The sequence below is a fragment of the Oncorhynchus nerka genome, linkage group LG12, assembly GCF_034236695.1.
Source record: "Oncorhynchus nerka isolate Pitt River linkage group LG12, Oner_Uvic_2.0, whole genome shotgun sequence".
Classification (NCBI taxonomy): Eukaryota; Metazoa; Chordata; class Actinopteri; order Salmoniformes; family Salmonidae; genus Oncorhynchus; species Oncorhynchus nerka.
This window is the reverse complement of record NC_088407.1, coordinates 59,380,367-59,407,120: the sequence shown is the minus strand read 5'-3', so window position 1 is coordinate 59,407,120 and position 26,754 is coordinate 59,380,367. Positions and strand designations below refer to the sequence as shown.

At 45.3% G+C, this 26,754-nt stretch overlaps 1 protein-coding gene across 1 annotated transcript in view; it reads right to left on the bottom strand.

Moving 5' to 3' along the window:
• LOC115138476 (ryanodine receptor 3-like) overlaps positions 1-26,436 on the bottom strand; it is a 180,874-nt gene extending 154,438 nt beyond the window's left edge. The window contains exon 1 of the mRNA XM_065025690.1: positions 26,170-26,436. Within this exon, the coding sequence (XP_064881762.1) occupies positions 26,170-26,217 (48 nt within the window). The 5' untranslated portion in view covers positions 26,218-26,436. The remainder of the gene's footprint in view (positions 1-26,169) is intronic.
• Positions 26,437-26,754: the final 318 nt, after the last annotated feature.

The window sequence follows — 26,754 nt, the reverse complement described above, 5'->3', positions numbered from 1 at the left end:
TTCCTGTAAGTGTTTACACCTTTAGGGCTCAGCCCCCAACATGGTTCAGATATAATACCCCCTTGGTGTTCCAAGATGGCGTAGCAGTCGGACGTGTGTTTTGTCTTGTCCCGTCCTGTATAGTGTAAATATAGTTTTTCCTCGTTTTTTTTCTGTATATATTTCGTACATATTTTAATCTCACTTTCCAACTACAGGCTGAATATACTCTCCTGCAACCCGCATCACCCAATGTGGTACGGATCTGCTTTTTCTATACTTTAGAATCGGAACCCTCATCAGAAGCTAGCCAGCTAACTAGCTACTAGCTAATAGCTAGCCACTGCTAGCGGTCTTCAACGCTAACTAGGACACCAGCGCGACATCTACCCAAAGCATATCAGACTGCTTTTTCTCTACCACATCTCCGGATTCCTACCGCAAGCTCTGAACCTTTACACCGGATCATCGCAACTAGCTAGCTGCAATCCGAGTGGCTACTCCTGGCTAACGTCTCTGTCCCAGAGCAAGCACCAGTTAGCCTGGAGCTAGCCTCGAGCTAAGCCCATCTCCCGACTAGCCGAAGAGGTCCAACAATACCTATTTTGCCAATTGGCCTGGACCCTCTACTGCCGACTCGGAGCCCCGCCGATCCATCACGACTGGTCCGCCGACATAATCGTCCGAGGGGGTTTCAACAGGCTTTTCCGCTGCGACATCGCCAAAGATCTATCTGCTGGCCAAGGCCCGCAAGCTTTCTGAATCGCTGTATCTCCAGCTCACCGCATGAAGAGGAATAAACAGACTCACCCCATCGCGACGTCCCCCAAAGGTTAACTCTCTAGCCCTCGCTATCTCCCTGCTTGCTAATTCGGCCTGCTAACGGCTAGCTTGTCAAGCTCCGGTCCGCTAACTGCTACCTTGTCTAGCTCGGGCCTACGAACTGTTAGCTTGTTAGCACAGGCCTGCTAACCGTCTGAACCACCGCGTCCCAATCACTCTCTGACCATTTACTTTCTATCTCTTTTTGATTTTTAATTTGTTTATACCTTCCGGAAACCTGCCTCACCCAATGTGATACGGAATCGCTATTACTTTTACTCTTATTTTTATTTTTATGACACACTCAAGAACCTCCAGACGCTAACCAGCTAACTAGCTACAAGCTATTTAGTCATTGTTAGTTTTTAAAAACCTGGATAACACTCGCCAGCCCAGCCTCCCTGCCCATCCACCGCTGCCCCTGGACACTGATCTCTTGGCTACATAGCTGACGCACGCTGGACTGTCCATTAATCACGGTACTCCTTTCTGCTTGTTTGTCTTACCTGTCGGCCCCGTTGCCTAGTCAACGCCATTTTACCTGCTGTTTGTTGTGCTAGCGGATTAGCCTCGCCTACTGTTTTTAGCTAGCTTTCCAAATTCAACACCTGTGATTACTGTATGCCTCGCTGTATGTCTCTCTCAGATGTCAATATGCCTTGTATACTGTTGTTCAGGTTAGTTATCATTGTTTTAGTTCACAATGGAGCCCCTAGACCCACTCTGCATACCCCTGTTACCTCCTTTGTCCCACCTCCCACACATGCGGTGACCTCACCCATTACAACCAGCATGTCCAGAGATACAACCTCTCTCATCATCACCCAGTGCTTGGGCCTACCTCCGCTGTACCCGCACCCCACCATACCCTTGTCAGCGCATTATGCCCTGAATATATTCTACCATGCCCAGAAACCTGCTCCTCTTATCCTCTGCCCCCAACGCTCTAGGCGACCAGTTTTGATAGCCTTTAGCCGCACCCTCATACTACTCCTTCTCTGTTCTGCGGGTGATGTGGAGGTAAACCCAGGCCCTGCATGTCCCCAGGTACCCTCATTTGTTGACTTCTGTGATCGAAAAAGCCTTGGTTTTATGCATGTCAACATCAGAAGCCTCCTCCCCAAGTTTGTTTTACTCACTGCTTTAGCACACTCTGCTAACCCTGATGTCCTTGCCGTGTCTGAATCCTGGCTCAGGAAGGCCACCAAAAATTCAGAGATTTCCATACCCAACTATAACATCTTCCGTCAAGATAGAACTGCCAAAGGGGCGGAGTTGCAGTCTACTGCAGAGATAGCCTGCAAAGTAATGTCATACTTTCCAGGTCCATACCCAAACAGTTCGAACTACTAATTTTGAAAATTACTCTCTCCAGAAATAAGTCTCTCACTGTTGCCGCCTGCTACCGACCACCCTCAGCTCCCAGCTGTGCCCTGGACACCATTTGTGAATTGATCGCCCCCATCTAGCTTCAGAGTTTGTTCTGTTAGGTGACCTAAACTGGGATATGCTTAACACCCCGGCAGTCCTACAATGTAAGCTAGATGCCCTCAATCTCACTCAAATCATCAAGGAACCCACCAGGTACAACCCTAACTCTGTAAACAAGGGCACCCTCATAGACGTCATCCTGACCAACTGGCCCTCCAAATACACCTCCGCTGTCTTCAACCAGGATCTCAGCGATCACTGCCTCATTGCCTGTATCCGCCACGGAGCCGCAGTCAAACGACCACCCCTCATCACTGTCAAACGCTCCCTAAAACACTTCTGTGAGCAGGCCTTTCTAATCGACCTGGCCCGGGTATCCTGGAAGGACATTGACCTCATCCCGTCAGTTGAGGATGCCTGGTCATTCTTTAAAAGTAACTTCCTCACCATTTTAGATAAGCATGCTCCGTTCAAAAATGCAGAACCAAGAACAGATACAGCCCTTGGTTCACTCCAGACATGACTGCCCTCGACCAGCACAAAAACATCCTGTGGCGGACTGCAATAGCATCGAATAGCCCCGTGATATGCAACTGTTCAGGGAAGTCAGGAACCAATACACGCAGTCAGTCAGGAAAGCTAAGGCCAGCTTCTTCAGGCAGAAGTTTGCATCCTGTAGCTCCAACTCCAAAAAGTTCTGGGACACTGTGAAGTCCATGGAGAACAAGAGCACCTCCTCCCAGCTGCCCACTGCACTGAGGCTAGGTAACACGGTCTCCACAGATAAATCCACGATTATCGAAAGCTTCAATAAGCACTTCTCAACGGCTGGCCATGCCTTCCGCCTGGCTACTCCAACCTCGGCCAACAGCTCCGCCCCCCGCAGCTCCTCGCCCAAGCCTCTCCAGGTTCTCCTTTACCCAAATCCAGATAGCAGATGTTCTGAAAGAGCTGCAAAACCTAGACCCGTACAAATCAGCTGGGCTTGACAATCTGGACCCTCTATTTCTGAAACTATCTGCCGCCATTGTCGCAACCCCTATTACCAGCCTGTTCAACCTCTCTTTCATATCGTCTGAGATCCCCAAGGATTGAAAGCTGCCGCAGTCATCCCCCTCTTCAAAGGGGAGACACCCTGGACCCAAACTGCTATAGACCTATATCCATCCTGCCCTGCCTATCTAAGGTCTTCGAAAGCCAAGTCAACAAACAGGTCACTGATCATCTCGAATCCCACCGTACCTTCTCCGCTGTGCAATCTGGTTTCCGAGCCGGTCACGGGTGCACCTCAGCCACGCTCAAGGTACTAAACGATATCATAACCGCCATCGATAAAAGACAGTACTGTGCAGCCGTCTTCATCGACCTCGCCAAGGCTTTCGACTCTGTCAATCACCATATTCTTATCGGCAGACTCAATAGCCTCGGTTTCTCGGATGACTGCCTTGCCTGGTTCACCAATTACTTTGCAGACAGAGTTCAGTGTGTCAAATCGGAGGGCATGCTGTCCGGTCCTCTGGCAGTCTCTATGGGGTGCCACAGGGTTCAATTCTCGGGCCGACTCTTTTCTCTGTATATATCAATGATGTTGCTCTTGCTGCGGGCGATTCCCTGATCCACCTCTACGCAGACGACACCATTCTATATACTTTCGGCCCGTCATTGGACACTGTGCTATCTAACCTCCAAACGAGCTTCAATGCCATACAGCACTCCTTCCGTGGCCTCCAACTGCTCTTAAACGCGAGTAAAACCAAATGCATGCTTTTCAACCGATCGCTGCCTGCACCCGCATGCCCGACTAGCATCACCACCCTGGATGGTTCCGACCTTGAATATGTGGACATCTATAAGTACCTAGGTGTCTGGCTAGACTGCAAACTCTCCTTCCAGACTCACATCAAACATCTCCAATCGAAAATCAAATCAAGAGTCGGCTTTCTATTCCGCAACAAAGCCTCCTTCACCCACGCCGCCAAGCTTACCCTAGTAAAACTGACTATCCTACCGATCCTCGACTTCGGCGATGTCATCTACAAAATGGCTTCCAACACTCTACTCAGCAAACTGGATGCAGTCTATCACAGTGCCATCCGTTTTGTCACCAAAGCACCTTATACCACCCACCACTGCGACTTGTATGCTCTAGTCGGCTGGCCCTCGCTACATATTCGTCGCCAGACCCACTGGCTCCAGGTCATCTACAAGTCCATGCTAGGTAAAGCTCCGCCTTATCTCAGTTCACTGGTCACGATGGCAACACCCATCCGTAGCACGCGCTCCAGCAGGTGTATCTCACTGATCATCCCTAAAGCCAACACCTAATTTGGCCGCCTTTCGTTCCAGTACTCTGCTGCCTGTGACTGGAACGAACTGCAAAAATCGCTGAAGTTGGAGACTTTTATCTCCCTCACCAACTTCAAACATCAGCTATCCGAGCAGCTAACCGATCGCTGCAGCTGTACATAGTCTATTGGTAAATAGCCCACCCATTTTCACCTACCTCATTCCCATACTGTTTTTATACTGGTTATTTTATTTTATTTTTTTACTTTTCTGCTCTTTTGCACACCAATATCTCTACCTGTACATGACCATCTGATCATTTATCACTCCAGTGTTAATCTGCAAAATTGTATTATTCGCCTACCTCCTCATGCCTTTTGCACACATTGTATATAGACTGCCCATTTTTTTTCTACTGTGTTATTGACTTGTTAATTGTTTACTCCATGTGTAACTCTGTGTTGTCTGTTCACACTGCTATGCTTTATCTTGGCCAGGTCGCAGTTGCAAATGAGAACTTGTTCTCAACTAGCCTACCTGGTTAAATAAAGGTGAAATAAAAATAAAAATCTCTGGCGAGTTAATGTCAGGGAGGGTGATAAGTGTTTTCAAATTAGATCACTTTTAGGGAGAAAAATGATTGTCACCCTTCCAAATCAAATGTTATTTGTCACATACACATGGTTAGCAAATATTAATGCGAGTGTAGCGAAATGATTCCTTCATTCCTTCTTCAGTTCCTCCCTCCCTCCCACCCGTATCAAAGTCGTCCGATACTGTAAGTTCATTGCAGAACATTCCTGGTGAAATACAAAGTTCTCTCTGGCCGTATGAGTTTGTGTTGGAATGATTCATGGACTAGCTGTTTCCCTCTCTTGGCGTGACTCAGACCGAGAGAGAGTGAGTGCCATGTTGGAGTGGAGAAGCGAGCAGAGTGCTTTGTTCCTGTGAGTGTGCTGTTCTGTTCTGTTGCTGCTGTGGGGGGGAACAAGAACAAGCTGCCTGGCAGCACCGCTGCATTCCCTTCCTTCTCCCGAGAGTGACACCCAAAATTCATCTCAACATCCATTAAACATTTCAGCCTGCTCTAAACAGGTTGCTTACGGCACTGAATATGACAGCTTTACAGAGCGCTATTGCACATAGATATCTGTGGCCAGCTTTGGCACAGGCTGCTACAGTAGCATAAACTCTGGACTGCAATATGTAGGGTACAGAGCATATTCCATGTATCCTTTTTCATGTGTAGCCTACTATTTCTCTACAGACCTTCCAATACTACTGTTCAATAGTAGTACTAGTGACTATTTTACACAAGGTTAACCTGTGGTCGTGTAACGTTCTAACCATGTTGGAAAAGCCCCGGGTGAGTCTCCACCTGTCTGAGACAGAGACATCTGGTCCACATCAGGCTGTGGGTGATTTCATTCAGTCTAATCGCCACAATACAGCTGTGCATTGCAACACCATTCGGTGCTATTCCAATCTATCTACACCATCGGACAGGAATGGTTCTCATCAAATTAGTCACGGAAATCACAATGCACAGTCAGTGTAGGCTTATACGATTGCTCCACAATTGGAGCAGTTTATTGGCAGTGCTCCTATTGTTCATCATTTGAGAAAGTTTTAACAAAACTCTTTACAACTCTGCTTTACAGTTGCCCTGCAAGCAGATCGAAGGCTCCCTTCCCATTTTATGAAGTATCGAGTGAGACAGAGAGTGAGAACTATAACCGTTTTCATTGCACTTTGCAGCAGTGCTCCCCCCGGCATCAACTTAATGTGAAAGGCTAAGTAAGCACTTTCATCACTCTCACTGTAAGGGCTTTTCACCTCAGCTGAGGCAACCAGTGTTCAAACTTTAGATTGAAAATCCAGTCATTAGCCGCTCTCAATGCTTTGAGATAAATGACAAAAAAAATAGGTTACACTATATAAGAAGCAGTCTATTTCCCTCTGGCATGCTTGGTTTACGAGGGTATATGACATTGTGATGAGATGGGGCCAGTTTGTGACAGAGCCATACCTGGGCTGTGCTGCACCAAGGACCAGAGCCATACCTGGGCTGTGCTGCACCAAGGACCAGAGCCATACCTGGGCTGTGCTGCACCAAGGACCAGAGCCATACCTGGGCTGTGCTGCACCAAGGACCAGAGCCATACCTGGGCTGTGCTGCACCAAGGACCAGAGCCATACCTGGGCTGTGCTGCACCAAGGACCAGAGTCATACCTGGGCTGTGCTGCACCAAGGACCAGAGCCATACCTGGGCTGTGCTGCACCAAGGACCAGAGCCATACCTGGGCTGTGCTGCACCAAGGACCAGAGCCATACCTGGGCTGTGCTGCACCAAGGACCAGAGCCATACCTGGGCTGTGCTGCACCAAGGACCAGAGCCATACCTGGGCTGTGCTGCACCAAGGACCAGAGCCATACCTGGGCTGTGCTGCACCAAGGACCAGAGCCATACCTGGGCTGTGCTGCACCAAGGACCAGAGCCATACCTGGGCTGTGCTGCACCAAGGACCAGAGCCATACCTGGGCTGTGCTGCACCAAGGACCAGAGCCATACCTGGGCTGTGCTGCACCAAGGACCAGAGCCATACCTGGGCTGTGCTGCACCAAGGACCAGAGCCATACCTGGGCTGTGCTGCAGCAAGGACCAGAGCCATACCTGGGCTGTGCTGCACCAAGGACCAGAGCCATACCTGGGCTGTGCTGCACCAAGGACCAGAGCCATACCTGGGCTGTGCTGCACCAAGGACCAGAGCCATACCTGGGCTGTGCTGCACCAAGGACCAGAGCCATACCTGGTCTGTGCTGCACCAAGGACCAGAGCCATACCTGGGCTGTGCTGCACCAAGGACCAGAGCCATACCTGGGCTGTGCTGCACCAAGGACCAGAGCCATACCTGGGCTGTGCTGCACCAAGGACCGTTCACTTTCTTTTCTTCCCTTCCACATACTGTACCAGGCAGGCTCGTTTATCAGTGGAGTGGAAACACTCTGAAAATACATTGCTGTGTCTCCCATCTGACGAGCAGGAGATTTACTAGGAGAAAGTGTTGCAAAAGTCCAATGGAAGGGGAATACAAACAGGTACATTTGTACCCTTCTTATAGCCTCGTTTTGTGAGGTGCTGCTTTAGGTTAACCACAAGCTGTCCAGGGGTTGGAATCATTTCGTTCTGAACAGAACCACCATTTTTATGGTTTTGTTTCACTGTTACAACCAGAAAAACTGGTTCAAACCCCCCCAAAAACTACTAGTTTATTGTGTTCCTTTCTGTTCCTTTTTAACCTGTGAAATCAACCGCTTTTTACATTTAGCTCAATAAATCACTTAGACAAGGCAAACTATACTATATGACCAAAATGATGTGGACACGTGCTTGTCAAACATCTAATTCCAAAATCATGGGCATTAATGTGGAGTTGGTCCCCCCTTTGCTGCTATAATAGCCTCCACTCTTCTGGGAAGGGTGTCCACTAGATGTTGGAACATTGATGCAGGGACTTGCTTCCATTCAGCCACAAGAGCATTAGTGAGGTCAGGCACTGATGTTGGGCAATTAGACCTGGCTCGCAGTCGGTGTTCCAATTCACCCCAAAGGTGTTCGATGGGGTTGAGGTCAGGGTTCTGTGCAGACTAGTCAAGTTCTTCCACACCGATCTTGTCATGCTGAAATAGGAATGGGCCTTCCCCAAACTGTTGCCACAAAGTTGGAAGCACAGAATTTTCTAGAATGTCATTGTACGCTGTAGCATTAAGATTTCCCTTCACTGGAACTGAGGGGCCTAGCCCGAACCATGATAAACTGCCCCAGACCATTATTCATCCTGCACCAAACTTTACAGTTGGCATTATGCATTGCGGTAGGCATCGTTCTCCTAGCACCCGTCGAACCCAGATTCGTCCATCTGACGCTTTGCATTGTTCATGGTGATCTTAAGCTTGTGTCTGGCTGCTCGGCCATGGAAACCCATTTCATGAAGCTCCCAATGAACCGTTATTGTGCTGAAGTTGCTTGAAAATTCTGTGCAACTTCCAGCAAGCGTTTATTGTGAACACTGAAGCTATACCTGCTTTAAATTAGTTTTAACAGGGGTCAAGTAGGCTACTGTGGCTATTTGATCATAAGGTAGGCCTACTAGAGTGGCCTACCATCCAAAACCATGGAGAAAATGCCTCCCATCACATCATGTTCTATCATTAAGCCTACAGTAGCAGCCAACGTGTGGCTGCAACGAGGAGGCTTGAAGCGCTGAGCATCTTGTTATGACATGCATTATCTGAATATAGTCCACAGAATTATATCTCAGAGGAGCGGCTTCTATGGACAAACTTTGAATGTCCTTTGAGCTAGCTAGTTAACAAGCTTGTGTGTGCAGACCTGAATTAAAAACACACATTACCATTTTGTTGTTAATAAATAAATGTGAAAACTATTGTATTCTTAACTAGCATTAAAAAAGTAAATCCATTCTTCTCTAGCTAATTAAAAATCTCTCTTCCTATCTTCTGAATCAAGCTTGTAACATCAGTACAGTAGCCTATACTTCGGAGGTGGGAGAAGTAGGTAGCCTAAACATGAACACTCACAGGGAAAGATTTTCTAATTGTAGGCAGACTCTGGAATAAGGTTCTGAGTGACAGAGTGAGGGCTTTGCATAAGCACTTTGTTGCGTTTTGTTGTGGGACTAGAAAAATAATTACTGGAACGTAAAAGAACATTATTAACCGATTCCCATGCTTTTATAATAACGGTTCAGTTCAGTACGCATCACTTTTGTTCTAGATTCCTTTTCTGTTCCTTAAAACATTTAGTTATTTTCCAGTTCTGTTCACCCCTGAAGCTGTCAAAACTAGAAAATCCAACATTTGAAGTTACTGGTATCCCACTGTTACTTCAAAGAGCCAACCTGAGAGAGCTGTTACTTTTCCCACTAACAGCAATAGTATAACGTTGATCCTCCTCGCTGCTTACCGCATCCATCATCTTTGACATCAAAAGGACTTTGCCTCATAAACAATATCGATCAATACCTCACAGTAAATCACATTACTTTACAAAAATGTCCCATGCTTCATAAAACATCAAAAGCTCCCATATGAAAAAAATACTATAATATTCACTGTAGTGCTTTTGCAAACTTTTTACTTGTAGTATTCACTTTAGTTTGTACAGTGAATACTCTGTTGTGGACATTACTGTCATATTTACTACAGTGTTTTTGTAGATAATTCTATAGTAAGTACTACACATGATTGATGGTACTACAGTGTGTAGTATAGTATTCTACAGCATTTCTGTAAGTACTGTAGTAACGTATACTAAACTGTAGTACTTTTTCATGTGGGCTACCAGAACAAATGTTTTTGTGGTCACAGTTAAGACACTACCATCCAGGTTGCAACCCAACGCAGCCTGTTATTTTAACATTAGGGATGGGTTGGTCTTTACTGCATTTCGGTCACAGCCAAGTCAGCCTCCTATAGAATACCACTCAGCTTCAGCGCTGCCTGCATGCATGTAGCTGACTCATTAAGGTTACTTCCTCCGATAGATGTCCAACCCAATAACCATCATGGAGTGGGAGTGGGTTCATCATGCGACCGTGTCCCACCCTCAGGGAGGCTGAGATCCCAGGATCCCACTGGTTTACATGGAACTCTAGAAACCCACTAATTGGCCCTAGCTATGCTGCTCAGCCTCAGCTAGGCTTGTCCCCAGACTGCCACAGAGTTAACAGGATTACTCATTCATGCCTCCCACCAGAAAAAGGATGCTGAAGAACAGGCAGGTTCATGCTATTTAGCCTACCACATGTCTATGTAGATAACCCTTTGGACCTTCGGGTAAATACCGACAGCACTGTTGTACATCTACTGTCAGTGTTTGAATTTCAATGTGGGTAATTTTAGTGAGCCATGGTAGTAAACAGATGATGGCTATTGAATTCTAGGTCCTGACCACAATTGAATCCAGCAAGGGAATATTCCAAGTACTTATCCCCTCCTTGAATAGAGAGGTGGGAACCCTGACAGAGAGGGCAGGCACTGAGAACTAGACCTAATTTCCCACTTTGTCAAACACAATTTGAGGGCCCGGGATTGACGGCTCTGCCCAGGCCAATGGCGCTGCACTCAAACCCTCCGAGTCAGATGGAAAGAGAGAAGAAAGGGGTGGAGAAAGAGAGTTTGACAGCCAAATTCACAGATATAATGTGAAGAATCGCAGAGTAATAAAAAACGAGTATAAAAAAAAGAAAGCGACATAAAGATGTCTCATCTGGGCGCAATTTAACAATGTTTTATAAGACTACAACCTCTTACGGTGCGATTAGTTGTTTTTGCAGGTCTAATTTCCATGCAAAAGCACATAAAGAGCTGAAAGAGGGAATCTGTGCCGTCAGCTCTTTCGGCTAATGTCCCAGTAACACTTCAAGCTTCCAGCTTGGCCTGAGCTCCGCTGTGGGTTAATGAGGAGAAACACAGGCAGTTGAGATAGAAATCCTACCCAATCAAGAGAGAAGCCTTACACCATCCCTATACCACAGAGTTGAGCAACAGTTGTAAAAGTTTCCTCTCTATCTCCGCAGTACATTGATTCTCTCAAGACTCAAGGAAGTTACTTGCTAAGCAGGTGTAAGGCAGTGGGTCGTAATCACACTCTTGTCATTGAAAAGTGCCAGGTTGTAAAGAGTAGAGAGAGCGGGCCCTGATAAGGTAAATGGGGAGGTTCAAATATGTCAAAGCTCATCAGTGTGCAGGATGTATATCCCTCCCCACTGCTCTCAGCACTTCCTGGTCTGTCTCCTACTTGCTGCCCTAGCAGAAACACACATCATTGACTCTGCTACAACAATGTCCAATAAGAGGCAAATATATCTTAGTCTACGCTGGTGCTGGAAAGCAGAAGCAGAGGTTGTTAAAATGGCAAGAATCTTTTATGGAGGTGGGGAATAACCCTTGTCGTCAATACCGGTCATAGGCTCAGAGGTTGACATCAGCCGGGAGAGAGAAAAAAAATGTTCTCTCAACACAGCAATTATCGTAGTTCAAGAGACCTCAAGAGCTGTGCAGCAGAAATGCTGCAGATACTGTATCTCAATTAAACAGCGAGATTAAGGGTAGGGTTCAGTAAAGTGCAGTAGTACTGTACCTTGCCCGTTGTGTGACAAGGTGCGATTACACCAGCAAGAGACCAGACATGTTTTAGAGACTGAACTATAGATTTGGGGCTCTTAAATAGCACTCGACTGGGGCCTGGGCAATGCAAGGCTGAGTAAACTACACTACAGGTAAAAGGTTTTAGAGCAATTACTCATTCAAGGGTTTTTCTTTATTTGTACTATTTTCAACATTGTAGAATAATAGTGAAGACATCAAAACTATGAAATAACAAATATAGAATCATGTAATAGCCACCCTTTGCCAGTTTCGTGAGGTAGTCACCTGGAATGCATTTCAATTAACAGGTGTGCCTTGTTAAAAGTGAATTTGTGGAAGTTCTTTCCTTCTTAATGCGTTTGAGCCAATCAGTTGTGTTGTGACAAGATAGGGGTGGTATACAGAAGATAGCCCTATTTGGTAAAAGACCAAGTCCATATTATGGCAAGAATTCAAATTAGCAAAGAGAAACGACAGTCCATCGTTATTTTAATACATGAAGGTCAGTCAATACGGAAAATGTCAATAACTTTTGCTATTGATGAAACTGGCTCTCATGAAGACCGCCACAGGAATAGAAGACCCAGAGTACCTTTGCTGCAGAGGATAAGTTCATTAGAGTTACCAGCCTCAGAAATTGCAGCCCAAATAAATGTTTCACACATCTCAAAATCAACTGTTTAAAGGAGACTGCATGAATCAGACCTTCATGGTCGAATTCAAGGCACACTTAACCAGCATTGCTACCACAGAATTCTGCAGCGATACGACATCCCATCTGGTTTGCGCTTAGTAGGCCTATCATTTGTTTTTCAACAGGATAATGACCAACACATCTCCAGGCTGTCTGAGGGCTATTTGACCAAGAAGGAGAGAGATGGAGTGCTGCATCAGATAACCTGGCCTCCACAATCACCCAACCTCAACCCAATTGAGATGCTTTGGGATGAGTTGGACTGCAGAGTGAAGGAAAAGCGGCCAACAAGTGCTCAGCATTTGTGGGAACTCCTTCAAGACTGTTGGATAACCATTCCAGGTGAAGCTGGTTGAGAGAATGCCAAGAGTGTGCAAAGCTGTTACTTTGAAGAACTTGTTTAACACTTTTTTGGTTACTACATGATTCCATGTGTTATCTCATAGTGTTATTTCATAGTTTTGATGTCACTATTATTTTACAATGTAGAAAATAGTAAAAATAAAGAAAAACCCTTGAATGTTGTGTCCAAACTTTTGACTGGTACTGTATGTGGAAGCATTGCTAATGCAACATGTTTCACATGTTAGGAGAATAACACTATTTCACCACCACATGATTTTTTCGCATGTGGATTTTCGTACATGTGAAACTGCAAATTTGATGTTCACATGCGAATTTGACAGTTACATTTCTGTGAGGGTAAGGAAGCATCACAAACAACAGATACTAAATGTTCTTCTAAAAGCCTTATTAAGAACACAGTGGGGAGTTGGGTACCGCAGCACATTAGGCATCATTATCCCACAAATACCAGAGGTCCTGCTTATGTAGGAGGGAATGATTCAGAAATACAGCCAAGCATACAAAGTGGTATAATTACTTTTATTTCTGTGCTATAATAGAAAACACTCACATTGTTTCTGTGGAAACCGGGACAGTTTTTAAATGTCATGAGTGCAGTTTGGGGTTGCTCAGATGGTGGAGGATAATGCGCTGCTAGAAAAGCCCTGCTAGAAAAGTCCTGCATAACCGTGCACACTGCAAAACATTATTGAGAAATGTTCTGTGTATAAGGCCTGCTGATGTAAGGGGGGGGGGGGAGGGGGTCAAAGCAGGGTGGGTAGTGTCGGTCAGCACTGATAACGTGAGTTTTAGAACCGCCCCTCGTTAACTCCATCTTCCCGAGTGACAAGTCAGTCAGCCCACTAAACTCAGAGCAAGATCGGAACTGTATTGATTGATTACTCACTGACAAGTTCAATATGTCTGACCCCTCATATTCAGGTTCTGCTACATGTCTGAAGTAAACAGCATGCAGCACTGGTGTGGCTTCATAAAGTTTGGTCTGCTAGACAGCGTAACGCCTCACTACAATTTCAAATGAGGGTATAAAGCTGGAATCCTTAATGGTAAAACTGACACATCTGTTTGCAATATTACAACAACAAAGAAGTTATTACAAACAACAAACTGCTTTTTTCCCTCAGACATCATTGCACATGGGATAGAACAGAAGCATATGTACTGCAAAAATGTTTTACCTTGGTGCACGACACTCCCAGCTCTGCTTCGTCAACAAAAACATAACAATGGCCGTGGGATGGACAGTGGCGCTGTTCCTCCTACTGCGGATTCCATCATTAACTTGAGCAATAATAGAAAGTGTTACTGCACATTCCGTGGCAGCGAGCCATGTTGCAATAAGCCTCTACAAATTTTACATTTTTAAAACATCAGAGAGTGATTTACACATTTCCCACGTACACAGAGACACACAGTGTGATCACTTACTTCTGGTCAAGATGATTCATCTTGGTGTTGACTGAGTGTTGGTTTGCAGTGATGACAGTGCTTCATAAGCAGAACTATCCTGTGGACCAACTTAGCTGTGGGGCGAACTACCTCGAGAGAAACTTAGCTGTGGGGCTAACTACCTCGAGCGCAACTTAGCTGTGGGGCTAACTACCTCGAGAGCAACATAGCTGTGAGGCTAACTACCTCGAGAGCAACATAGCTGTGAGGCTAACTACCTCGAGAGCAACATAGCTGTGAGGCTAACTACCTCGAGAGCAACTTAGCTGTGAGGCTAACTACCTCGAGAGCAACTTAGCTGTGGGGCGAACTACCTCGAGAGCAACTTAGCTGTGGGGCTAACTACCTCGAAAGCAACTTAGCTGTGGGGATAACTACCTCGAAAGCAATTTAGCTGTGGGGCTAACTACCTCGAGAGCAACATAGCTGTGAGGCTAATTACCTCGAGAGCAACATAGCTGTGGGGCTAACTACCTCGAGAGCAACATAGCTGTGGGGCTAACTACCTCGAGAGCAACTTAGCTGTGGGGCTAACTACCTCGAGAGCAACTTAGCTGTGGGGCTAATTACCTCGAGGGCAACATAGCTGTGAGGCTAATTACCTCGAGAGCAACATAGCTGTGAGGCTAACTACCTTGAGAGCAACATAGCTGTGGGGCTAACTACCTCGAGAGCAACATAGCTGTGGGGCTAACTACCTCGAGAGCAACATAGCTCTGGGGCTAACTACCTCGAGAGCAACTTAGCTGTGGGGCTAACTACCTCGAGAGAAACTTAGCTGTGGGGCTAATTACCTCGAGGGCAACATAGCAGTGGGGCTAATTACCTCGAGGGCAACTTAGCTGAGGGCTAACTACCTTGAGAGTGGCCACTTAGGAACTGTTTAAGAAGTTATTTTATAGAATAAATACTGAAACAACATCGATAAATACCAGTTTGTCAATAATGAGCAGAGCATGTCTCTGACAGCCATGTCATCAAGTCTGAGGAGTAGGAAAATTAAATGCCTTTAACAGGAAGAAAAAAACATCTTGGCAGACTATTGCTGAAGAAAACATCTCTCTTACATCTAAACAACAGGTAAATCTAGTTCCTGGATTAAATATTCATGCTCTGAAACACAAATCAATCAGGCTTGCTAACTGCATACCATTCAAACTGATCAGGAAATTTCTTCATTTGGTGGCTGGATCAATAGCTAATTACAGCTACCTTTCACAGGGCCATCTCTGGCTCTGCTGCTGGCTTAATTCCCTTTGTAGGCTATCTTATCTGTCTGTCTCCTTCCATCCGGTGGGAACACAGGAGAGCAGCTTTCTGCTGAACACTGCTTCCACCCCAAAATGAGCCCCCCACTGTTTCTACAAGTTCTTTCTAAATGTGCACCATTGAAAAAATGCTTAATGACTTTTAGGAAATGTGTAAATAGTAATGGGAAAATAGGGGAAATCATAGGGGAAATCAATATGGTAATATGGATATACACTGAGTGTACAAAACATTAGGAACACCTTCCTAATATTGAGTTGCACCCATTTTGCCCTCAGAACACCCTCAATTCATCGGGGCATAGACTCTACAAGGTGTCAAAAGCGTTCTACAGCGATGCTGACCCATGTTGACTCCAATGCTTCCCACAGTTGTGTCACGTTGGCTGGATGTCCTTTGGGTGGTGGACCATTCTTACATTTACATTTAAGTCATTTAGCAGACGCTCTTATCCAGAGCGACTTACAAATTGGTGCGTTCACCTTAAGACATCCAGTGGAACAGCCACTTTACAATAGTGCATCTAAATCTTTTAGGGGGGTGAGAAGGATTACTTTATCCTATCCTAGGTATTCCTGAAAGAGGTGGGGTTTCAGGTGTCTCCGGAAGGTGGTGATTGACTCCGCTGTCCTGGCGTCGTGAGGGAGTTTGTTCCACCATTGGGGGGCCAGAGCAGCGAACAGTTTTGACTGGGCTGCGCGGGAACTGTACTTCCTCAGTGGTAGGGAGGCGAGCAGGCCAGAGGTGGATGAACGCAGTGCCCTTGTTTGGGTGTAGGGCCTGATCAGAGCCTGGAGGTACTGAGGTGCCGTTCCCCTCACAGCTCCGTAGGCAAGCACCATGGTCTTGTAGCGTATTGTATTCTTGATACACACAGGAAACTGTTGCGCGTGAAAAACCCAGCAACGTTGCAGTTCTTGACACATTCAAACCGGTGCGCCTGGCACCTACTAACATACCCCGTTCAAAGGCACTTAAAAGATGTTGTCTTGTTCATTCACCCTCTGAATGGCAGCCTGTCTCTCAATTGACTCAAGGCTTAAAAATCATTTTTTAACATGTCTCCTTCCATTCATCTACACTGATTGAAGTGGATTTAACAGATGACATCAGTAGGGGATCATAGCTTTCACCTGGATTCACCTGGTCAGTCTGTCATTGAAAGAGGTGTTTCAATTTTCTTTCACATTCAGTGTAGGTTAGAAAATCTATGCTTAATTGCAGCAGAGAAAAAGAGCACCTGCATGACAAGCACTTTTTGGAGAAAAGAGCAACCAGATATCAATTTTAAAAAGTCAGGGATGATTTGTTCAACGGAATACAAATCACATGGTCATTTGGAAATAATTATGCAGAAAGCTTGCGAAAAGACAACACTAATATGGAACTCTAGATGCATTGAATGCAATTTTACACAAACATGAACCTTGAACTTGAATTATACATTACATTCATTTGTAAAGTAACCATCCAAATGATCTGGATTCATTAAACAAGATCATAAAGGATATTAACAGAATTTAACTGCAGAACTCCACATGGGTGATTTCAATGACATTGGAAGGTGACAATGTGTTTCCAGATCGAACCACTCCCATTAAAAGGTGATGAGGGCTGAGGATCCTTACTAACACAGAGTACACACTAGCTAGTGAGCACTGCCCAGGAAAAGTGCATCAAGGGTGGCAGGTAGCCTAGTGGTTATTCATGTTGGGCCAATAACCGAAAGGTCGCTGCTTTGAATCCCCAAGCCAACTTAATGAAAACTGTCAATGTGCCCTTGAGCAAGGCACTTAACCCTACTTGCTCCTGTAAGTCGCTTTGGATAAGAGTGTCTGCTAAATGACAAATTTAAAATTTAAGGGCACCTTTGATTTCCTCTGGCCCAGTGAGGGAGCCTTTCCCCCTGCCGCCCCCCACATTTTTATTTTTTATTTTTTTTAAACCTTTATTTAACTAGGCAAGTCAGTTAAGAACAAATTCTTATTTACAATGACGGCCTTAACCGGCAAAACCCTGACGTCGCTGGGCCAATTGTGCGCCACCCTATGGAACTCCCAATCACAGCCGGTTGTGATACAGCCTGGATTCGAGCAGGAGTCATTTGATCCAAACAACTATTGACTTCAAAAAGCTTGAAATGACCTCCTCTTCATTGACATTTTCAACCTGACCCGGTCCATAATAACAACATGTTTCAAGCAGACCACCATAGTCTCCGTGCCCAAAAACACCAAGGTAACCTGTCTAAATAACTATCACCCGTAGCACTCACATCTATAACCATGAAATGCTGGTCATGGCTCACATCAACACCATCATCCTAGATACCATGGATCCAATCCAATTCACATACCACCCCAACAATTCCACAGATAACGCAATCTCTATCGCACTCCATACTGCTCTCTCCCACCTGGACAAAAGCAATACCTATGTAAGAAAGCTGTTAATTGACTACAGCTCATCGTTCAACATCGTCGTTTCCTCCAAGCTCATACTTAGCTTAGGACCCTGGGATTGAACACCTTCTGAAACTGGATCCTAGATTTCCTGACGGGTGAGAGTAGGCAACAACATATCCACCATTGCTGACCATCAACACGGGTTCCCATCAGGGGTGTGTGCTTAGTTCCCTCCTGTACTCCCTGTTCACCCACGGTTGTGTGGTCGCGCACAACTCCAACACCAGGAATTAACATGGTATACACATACCCACACAGTTGTGAAAAGGGGCACAACAGGAGGCTGAAAAGACTTAGCATGGGCCCTCAGATCCTCAAAAAGTTCTACAGCTGCACCATTGAGAACATCTTGGCTGCATCACCGCTTGGTACGACAACTGCAAGGCACCCAACCGCAAGGCGCTACAGAGGGTGGTTAATTACGGACCAATACATCACTGGGGCTGAGCTGCCTGGCATCCAGGACTACACCAGGCGGTGTCAGAGGAAGACCACACAAATTGTCAAAGACTCCAGCCACCCAAGCCATAGACTGTTTTCTTTACTACCGCACATCACGCGCTACCAGTGCACCAGGTCAGGAACCAACAGGACCCTGAACAGCTTCTACTCCCAAGCCATGACACTGCTAATCAAGACTCCTAAATAGCTAATCAAATGGCTACCGGGACTACCTGCACTGACCCTTTTTTGCACTAACTCTCTTGCACTGACCATGCTCACACACTGGACTCTACCCACACATTCTTAAAATAACACCCAAACACACACACACACAATATATGCCCACAGACAAAACACACAAACACATGCATACTGACCCAACACACACACACACACTACCGGTCAAAAGTTTTAGAACACCTACTCATTCATGGGTTTTTCTTTATTTGTACTATTTTCTACATTGTAGAATAATAGTGAAGACATAAAAACTATGAAATAACACATATGGAATCATGTAGTAACCAAGAAAGTGTTAAACAAATCGAAATATATTTTATATTTGAGATTGTTCAAAGAGCCACCCTTTGCCTTGATGACAGCTTTGCACACTCTTGACATTCTCTCAACCAACTTCACCTGGAATGCTTTTCCAAAAGTCTTGAAGGCGTTCCCACATATGCTGAGCACTTGTTGGCTGCTTTTCCTTCACTCTGCGGTCCAACTCATCCCAAACCATCTCAATTTGGTTGAGGTCGGGGGATTGTGGAGGCCAGGTCATCTGATGCAGCACTCCATCACTCTCCTTCTTGGTCAAATAGCCCTTACATAGCCTGGAGGTGTGTTGGGTCATTGTCCTGTTGAAAAACAAATGATAGTCCCACTAAGCCCAATCCAGATGGGATGGCGTATCGCTGCAGAATGCTGTAGTAGCCATGCTGGTTAACTGTGCCTTGAATTCTAAATAAATCACAGACAATGTCACCAGCAAAGCACCCCCACACCATAACAGCTCCTCCTCCATGCTTTACGGTGGGAAATACACATGCGGAAATCATCCATTCACCCACACCGCGTCTGAAAAAGACACGGCGGATGGAACCAAAAATCTCAAATTTGGACTCCAGACCAAAGTACACATTTCCACCGATCTAATGTCCATTGCTCGTGTTGCTTGACCCAAGCAAGTCTCTTCTTCTTATTGGCGTCTTTTAGTAGTGGTTTCTTTGCATCAATTTGACCATGAAGGCCTGAGTCCTCTGAACAGTTGATGTTGAGATGTGTCTGTTACTTGAACTATTTGAAGTTCATGCCAGCAGCATACCACCCTGCATACCACTGCTGGCTTGCTTCTGAAGCTAAGCAGGGTTGGTCCTGGTCAGTTCCTGGATTGGAGACCAGATGCTGCTGGAAGTGGTGTTGGAGGGCCAGTAGGAGGCACACTTTCCTCTGGTCTAAAAAATATCCCAATGCCGCAGGGCAGTGATTGGGGACACTGCCCTGTGTAGGGTGCTGTCTTTTTGATGGGATGTTAAACAGGTGTCCTGACTCTCTGAGGTCATTGAAGATCCCATGGCACTTATTTTAAGAGTAGGGGTGTTAACCCCGGTGTCCTGGCTAAATTTCCAATCTGGCCCTCAAACTATCACGGTTACCTAATAATCCCCAGTTTACAATTGGCTCATTTCTCCCCAGTAACTATTCCCCAGGTCGCTGCTGGAAATGAGAATGTGTTCTCAGTCAACTTACCTGGTAAAATAATGGATACATTTTTTTTAAAGCATTTATTTGGGCACCAATTTCTGAGACTGGTGACTAATGAACTTATCCTCTGGAGCAGAAGTAACTCGGGGTCTTCCATTCCTGTGGCGTTCCTCATGGGATCCAGTTTTATCATAGCGCTTATTCGTTTTTACGACCTGCACTTGAAGAAACATTCAAAGTTCTTGATATTTTCCGTATTGACTTAAAGTAATGATGGACTGTCATTTCTCTTTGCTTATTTGTGCTGTTCTTGCCATAATATGGACTTGGTCTTTTACCAAATCGGGCTATCTTCTACCCCCCCTATCCTGTTGCCTAGTCACTGTAACCCTACCTATATGTACATACTGTAGCTACCTCAATTACCTCGTACCCCTGCACATCGACTTGGTACTGGAACTTCTATATAGCCATGTTATTTTGACTCATTATTGTTATTCATTATTCACTGTACTTGTTCCTCATGTCACTATTTCTATTTGTTTTATCTTTAACTCTGCATTGTTGGAAAGGGCCCAGAGGTAAGCATTTCACTGAGAGAAGCGCTCACTTCCAGCACTGCAGCCATTAAAGAATACACTCACTAGCCAGACGTTAAACACCAGCGTCTGCTTGGTGTTGGTGCCAAGTCAGCTTACCTGGAGTTGTTTTTGTGTTAGGAGGGGGGCAGTGATGGTTCATTATGCCTGTCTCTCTGAATGTGCTGACAGCTGGTTGGTACGCCAGGTCAGACAGTCCCTCCACATAAAACCTAACAGTCCAAACACTGCCATAGCACATTAGTCACACTCACACGCTGCCCTTTTCATGGCTGCCACCACTCCCCCACTACCTGCTAATGGAGCCAAAGATGTTGATTTTCACCCAGCAGGGGGTCTTCCAGGGGAGGGGGGCAGCCCATCTCTATTCCTTAGTGATCAGATGTGTGGATCAGGTCCCATGCAGCGTGGTGCATGTACAAATCAGAGGCCCCCAGTCAGAACCATAGCACAATCAAACAGACAAACTAACTGAGGACGAGATGAGAGGAAGCCAACGGCTTGTTTCCCTCTGCAGACTGTTCCATCCCTCCAGAGATCAGCTCCCTGTTAGAGCCCATGGGTGTTAAAGGACCAGTGCAGTCAAAAACTTGAACTCCTGTGATTTATATATATTTCCGCACTATGGAGTTGGAATAATACTTGTTTGGTGGGATGGAGTTTTGGCCTGCCTGGTGACATCACAGGTGGTAAATTAGTTAAATGACCAATAAGAAAGACACTTCCAAATCTCTCTGCCAATAACAGCTAGTTTTCTGTTTTCCCCTCCCCACTCAGACCACTCCCAGCTAATTTCTTGCTTGGGATATGTATCTTTACTAAAAAGATATGTTTATTTTTGACCATTTTTAATTGAAAACAATCACAGTAAGGAACTTAAACTGTTACCCAGAAATGATTTGATAATGATACAAAAAGAGACAAAAATGGCTCTAGAACTGGTGGACCTGGAACTTAAGTAACCGTGGCACACACACACGTCACACGTACAGGCTACTGATACGGATTAAAAGCGACATACCGTACTATTGTTCCAGTTCATTTGCTAAATAATTATTACATAACTGTCTGATCCATTATGCCATATAAACTGAGATTTTATTCATACGACTCTGTACCATCATCTTGCTTATGAGGCCACTATGCTGGTGCTGGTCCATCTCAGGACATCTACAAATAGAAAACTACCATACTACAGTAAAATGTTTAGCCTTATTATACTCTCCCCTATCCCCCTAGCACCCTTTAACATTTAACAAGAGATTGGAGAATGATCACTGTGAGTCTCGGAGCTCACAATAAGAGCTGTTCCTCTTCCCGCAGCATCAAATTACCCATGGCTGAGAAATCCTCTCTCTGGAATGGCTTTAGATGAGCAGGCCGCCAGAGGCTAATTCCTCTGCTCTCTCAGGGGAAATTACTTTGTTTAGTTGTTACTAGAGAAAAGTCAAGTTTGTGCACCGCTTTATTAAGTTCTTCTACTACAGTAAAAGACAGTATGTTGATGTACAGGGAAAACATGCTGCATTGATGATGTACAGGGAAAACATGCTGCATTGTGGATGTACAGGGAAAACATGCTGCATTGTGGATGTACAGGGAAAACATGCTGCATTGTGGATGTACGGGGAAAACATGCTGCATTGTGGATGTACGGGGAAAACATGCTGCATTGTGGATGTACAGGGGAAACATGCTGCATTGTGGATGTACAGAGAAAACATGATGCATTGTGGATGTACAGGGAAAACATGCTGCATTGTGGATGTACAGGGAAAACATGCTGCATTGTGGATGTACAGGGAAAACATGCTGCATTGATGATGTACAGGGAAAACATGCTGCATTGATGATGTACGGGGAAAACATGCTGCATTGTGGATGTACAGGGAAAACATGCTGCATTGTGGATGTACAGGGAAAACATGCTGCATTGTGGATGTACGGGGAAAACATGCTGCATTGTGGATGTACAGGGAAAACATGCTGCATTGTGGATGTACAGGGAAAACATGCTGCATTGTGGATGTACGGGGAAAACATGCTGCATTGTGGATGTACAGGGAAAACATGATGCATTGTGGATGTACAGGGAAAACATGCTGCATTGATGATGTACAGGGAAAACATGCTGCATTGTGGATGTACGGGGAAAACATGCTGCATTGTGGATGTACAGGGAAAACATGATGCATTGTGGATGTACAGGGAAAACATGCTGCATTGTGGATGTACAGGGAAAACATGCTGCATTGTGGATGTACAGGGAAAACATGCTGCATTGTGGATGTACAGGGAAAACATGATGCATTGTGGATGTACAGGGAAAACATGCTGCATTGTGGATGTACGGGGAAAACATGCTGCATTGTGGATGTACAGGGAAAACATGATGCATTGTGGATGTACGGGGAAAACATGCTGCATTGTGGATGTACGGGGAAAACATGCTGCATTGTGGATGTACAGGGAAAACATGCTGCATTGTGGATGTACGGGGAAAACATGCTGCATTGTGGATGTACAGGGAAAACATGATGCATTGTGGATGTACAGGGAAAACATGCTGCATTGTGGATGTACGGGGAAAACATGCTGCATTGTGGATGTACAGGGAAAACATGCTGCATTGTGGATGTACGGGGAAAACATGCTGCATTGTGGATGTACGGGGAAAACATGCTGCATTGTGGATGTACGGGGAAAACATGCTGCATTGTGGATGTACGGGGAAAACATGCTGCCTGTTTACTGCTAAATGGGAATATTCATCCAAGGGCAAGATCAGTCAGAGACTCTGTGTGTGTGTGTGTGTGTGTGTGTGTGTGTGTGTGTGTGTGTGTGTGTGTGTGTGTGTGTGTGTGTGTGTGTGTGTGTGTGTGTTCTTAAATGTGTTGGCAACAGTATAGAGAATAGAGTCAAAACCAGCTCAGCTGCACCCTGGCCTGATGAATAATTTCTGCACTCTGCTCTGCTGTGGCATGTCTGGTGCAGCCTGACTCTGCAGCAGCACCACACATACACACCGCGCTGCCGCCGCACATAGGCCCCATCCCCATCCCATCCAGTCAGCTGCTGCCCCTTGAGGAAGGATGCAACAAGCTGCTAAGTTTCTTAAAGAAGCAGTGCCTTCACAACTCAAAGCATCACATTTGAACTTTGCCAAAGAGGTCAACTGTGGTGGGACCAGCCATGGCAAATCTGATAGGCTAAGAAAAATAATTGTAGCACAGATAGCAAAACCCCATGTTGCAAAACCCAAAGGGCCAACTCCAGAACTTATGTCCATTGTTTTTACTGTATAGATCACAGGTACAGACTGCTGTCTGGCATTTAGGTGCTAGCCCTCCAAGCAGTAATAGTGCTGAAATGTCAGCACTGTTTGGGGCGGTGTGCATAATGATGTAACAACCTCTGCATGTAGTGGTAACAAGGGATGGGGACCTGCGGAGCATTGGAAGCATCAGCTTTTTCAGGGAAACATTTTAAACCCCACCCACTGTCATTTCTGGGAATACAGGAGGCTTCCAGAGCAATGCAAACATGGACTTACTAAGCCCACTGCTAATGTCCAAGTAAATCTCTTAACAGCAAGATAGCAGGGTGCATCTTTCGCTCAGCTTCTCTTTCCTCAATGTCCTCTTAGCTCTTTGTCACTTCACACAGTTAATGGTGCTCCATAACTGACACTTGTCTTCTGGGAATGTGTGGGAGTAGGCTACTATCTGTGCAGGAGAAGGATGAGATAGGAACTGAAATGCATTTTTAGGATTTCAGCCCTGAAGCAGCTGATGAGGTCATAGATGTCTCACACGTTGTCATTGAGGAAGGACGTCTGGCGTCTGCCAAGTTCCACACTTTTACACGTTAGCTGCACAGAAGTAGAATCACCAAGCTCTTCTTGGGTTGTAAATAGACTCTCCACTTCTGCATTCATCTACTTTAATATGCCACTGCATTGAACATCATTTCCACTGGGTGTTTAAATATGCCTTTGAATGAGACGAAAGAAATGTAAGTCTATGGTTTCATAGTATAACAGCCAACCTTCCTCACCCTCCAACGGTATGGTGAATAATTAATCAAATTCTCCCACTGAAGGCAACTTGATAAAGGAAAACCAATGAAAACCCCCACTGACTGTGATATGTGCAACCACCAAACACCTCCCGGTGTCCAGAAGTCTGGAAGGCCTCCAGCCCTCATATCCTTCACCTACCTAAACTGTGGGGTATTTTTAGCCCAGATATTTCTCAAATGTGTTTTCCTGTAGTTGTAGTGACACAAAGTCAGCATGGTCATCAACGTCATCACCAAGAAGAGCTTGCTTATGCTTTAAGAGGTGGGTTTTCGTTTTGGTTTCATATTAGCCTCAACTTTGTAGATAAAGCTATGTTTTCTAGCATAACTTGCTCTGCCAAAAGATGAGTAGTAGTAAGTAGTGTAGACCATAAGGAGAGGTGCTCCTCTGAGCCATTCTTCCTCAAGTTACAACCCCTACATTAGTATAGGACCACATTATCTCACAGGATGTTGGTGGCACCTTAATTGGGAAAGACGGGCTCATGGTAAATGGCTGGAACGGAATCAATGGAATGGTATTGAACACATCAAACATGGTTTCCATGTGTTTGATACCATTCCATTCACTCCATTCCAGCCAATATTATGAGCCGGGTTTATGTGCTGTAAGCTTGACAGCATGGTTAATCAGAACTGAGGAAGCCCACTGCCCAAATCATTGTTGTCATCCGATAATTAACATGCCTTATTTTGAACGGAGAGCCCTGCAAGAGCACCCAGAACTAAGTGCTGTCAGTGACCACTGCAAATGCCTCATCTATCACAGTAAATCACCATAACAATATTAGGCCTACATTAGGCTATTGCTTTTCATTTTGCTTACTGCCTCTTCATCTGCCTGGGTAGACTCCATATTCAGAATTGATTGCCTCTACATCTGCCTGGGTAGAGACCATATTCTGAATTTGAGGTTAAGAATAATAACTAGACATGCAAAAGGTTAACTTTTTTAAACTATAGTGTAGACAGCATTGCTACACCTGGAAAAGGGAAACGTACTAGTTAGCAATCAACAACAACAAAGCAGTAGTGTTGTGGGCTGAAAGTGAGACAGGAGTTGTCTAATTATCTGGAATGAGTAGTACAAGGTTAGGCATTCCGGCATTCCATTGCATTCATTGACAGCAAAACGTAGGATACTGAGACAACCGGTTTTACGAAGGAGCGGGTTATTGAGGGCTACCCAAAAAGCGCTCACGTTCAGGAGACAGTGTACTCTGAATTAGACCTATTGGCTACATTATATAAATATTTCATAATCAAGATGTAGCCTATAACCATCTGGCTATGTAAAGCATAATTTGCAGTAGGCTATTAAATAGACATTCATGTGATACAACACTGGAAATGCACACAGGAGGCAGGTTGCCACACAAATTAGCGAACGGACATTGGGCTACTTACAGTTCTCAAGAACTGAATTTCATCTTCCCCTTCACCACCTTCAGCCATGGCTGTTGAGGAGCCTGCTCAGACTCGGGTAGCCTCCACTGTCGGCTCGCAGCACCGCGCTGCTACTCTTCTCTCTAATCGATATTAGCATATAGCTAATCCAAAGCGATATATGAGGTTGGGAGCCCGAGCGAACTACTGCAGACTGTCACTCATGCCCGCTCGCTCACTGCCAATGCCAACGGTTCCCGAGAGAGCATGTGAGCGTTGGTATAGGCTGGAACAAATGAGAGCGGGGCTGGAATGTGAAGCATAGTCTTGCAGTCAAAATACGGCAGTCGGGTCTTTATCTTCGACGTCAGCAGTGGATCTTATTAATACAAACAGTAAAGCGTGAGCTTTCAAAATTCCCTCGCCATACAACAGCACAACAGCGCGCAATAGTTGCTATTCCTTTGGTGATGTATTCAGTGATAGTATTCTTAATGGTTTAGGCGCGTCGAATAGATATATCTAACAGTACATAGCCTATATACATGTTTTCAATTAATAGGCCTAAAACGTTATCTAACGCTGTGTTGTGGTCTATATTCAGAA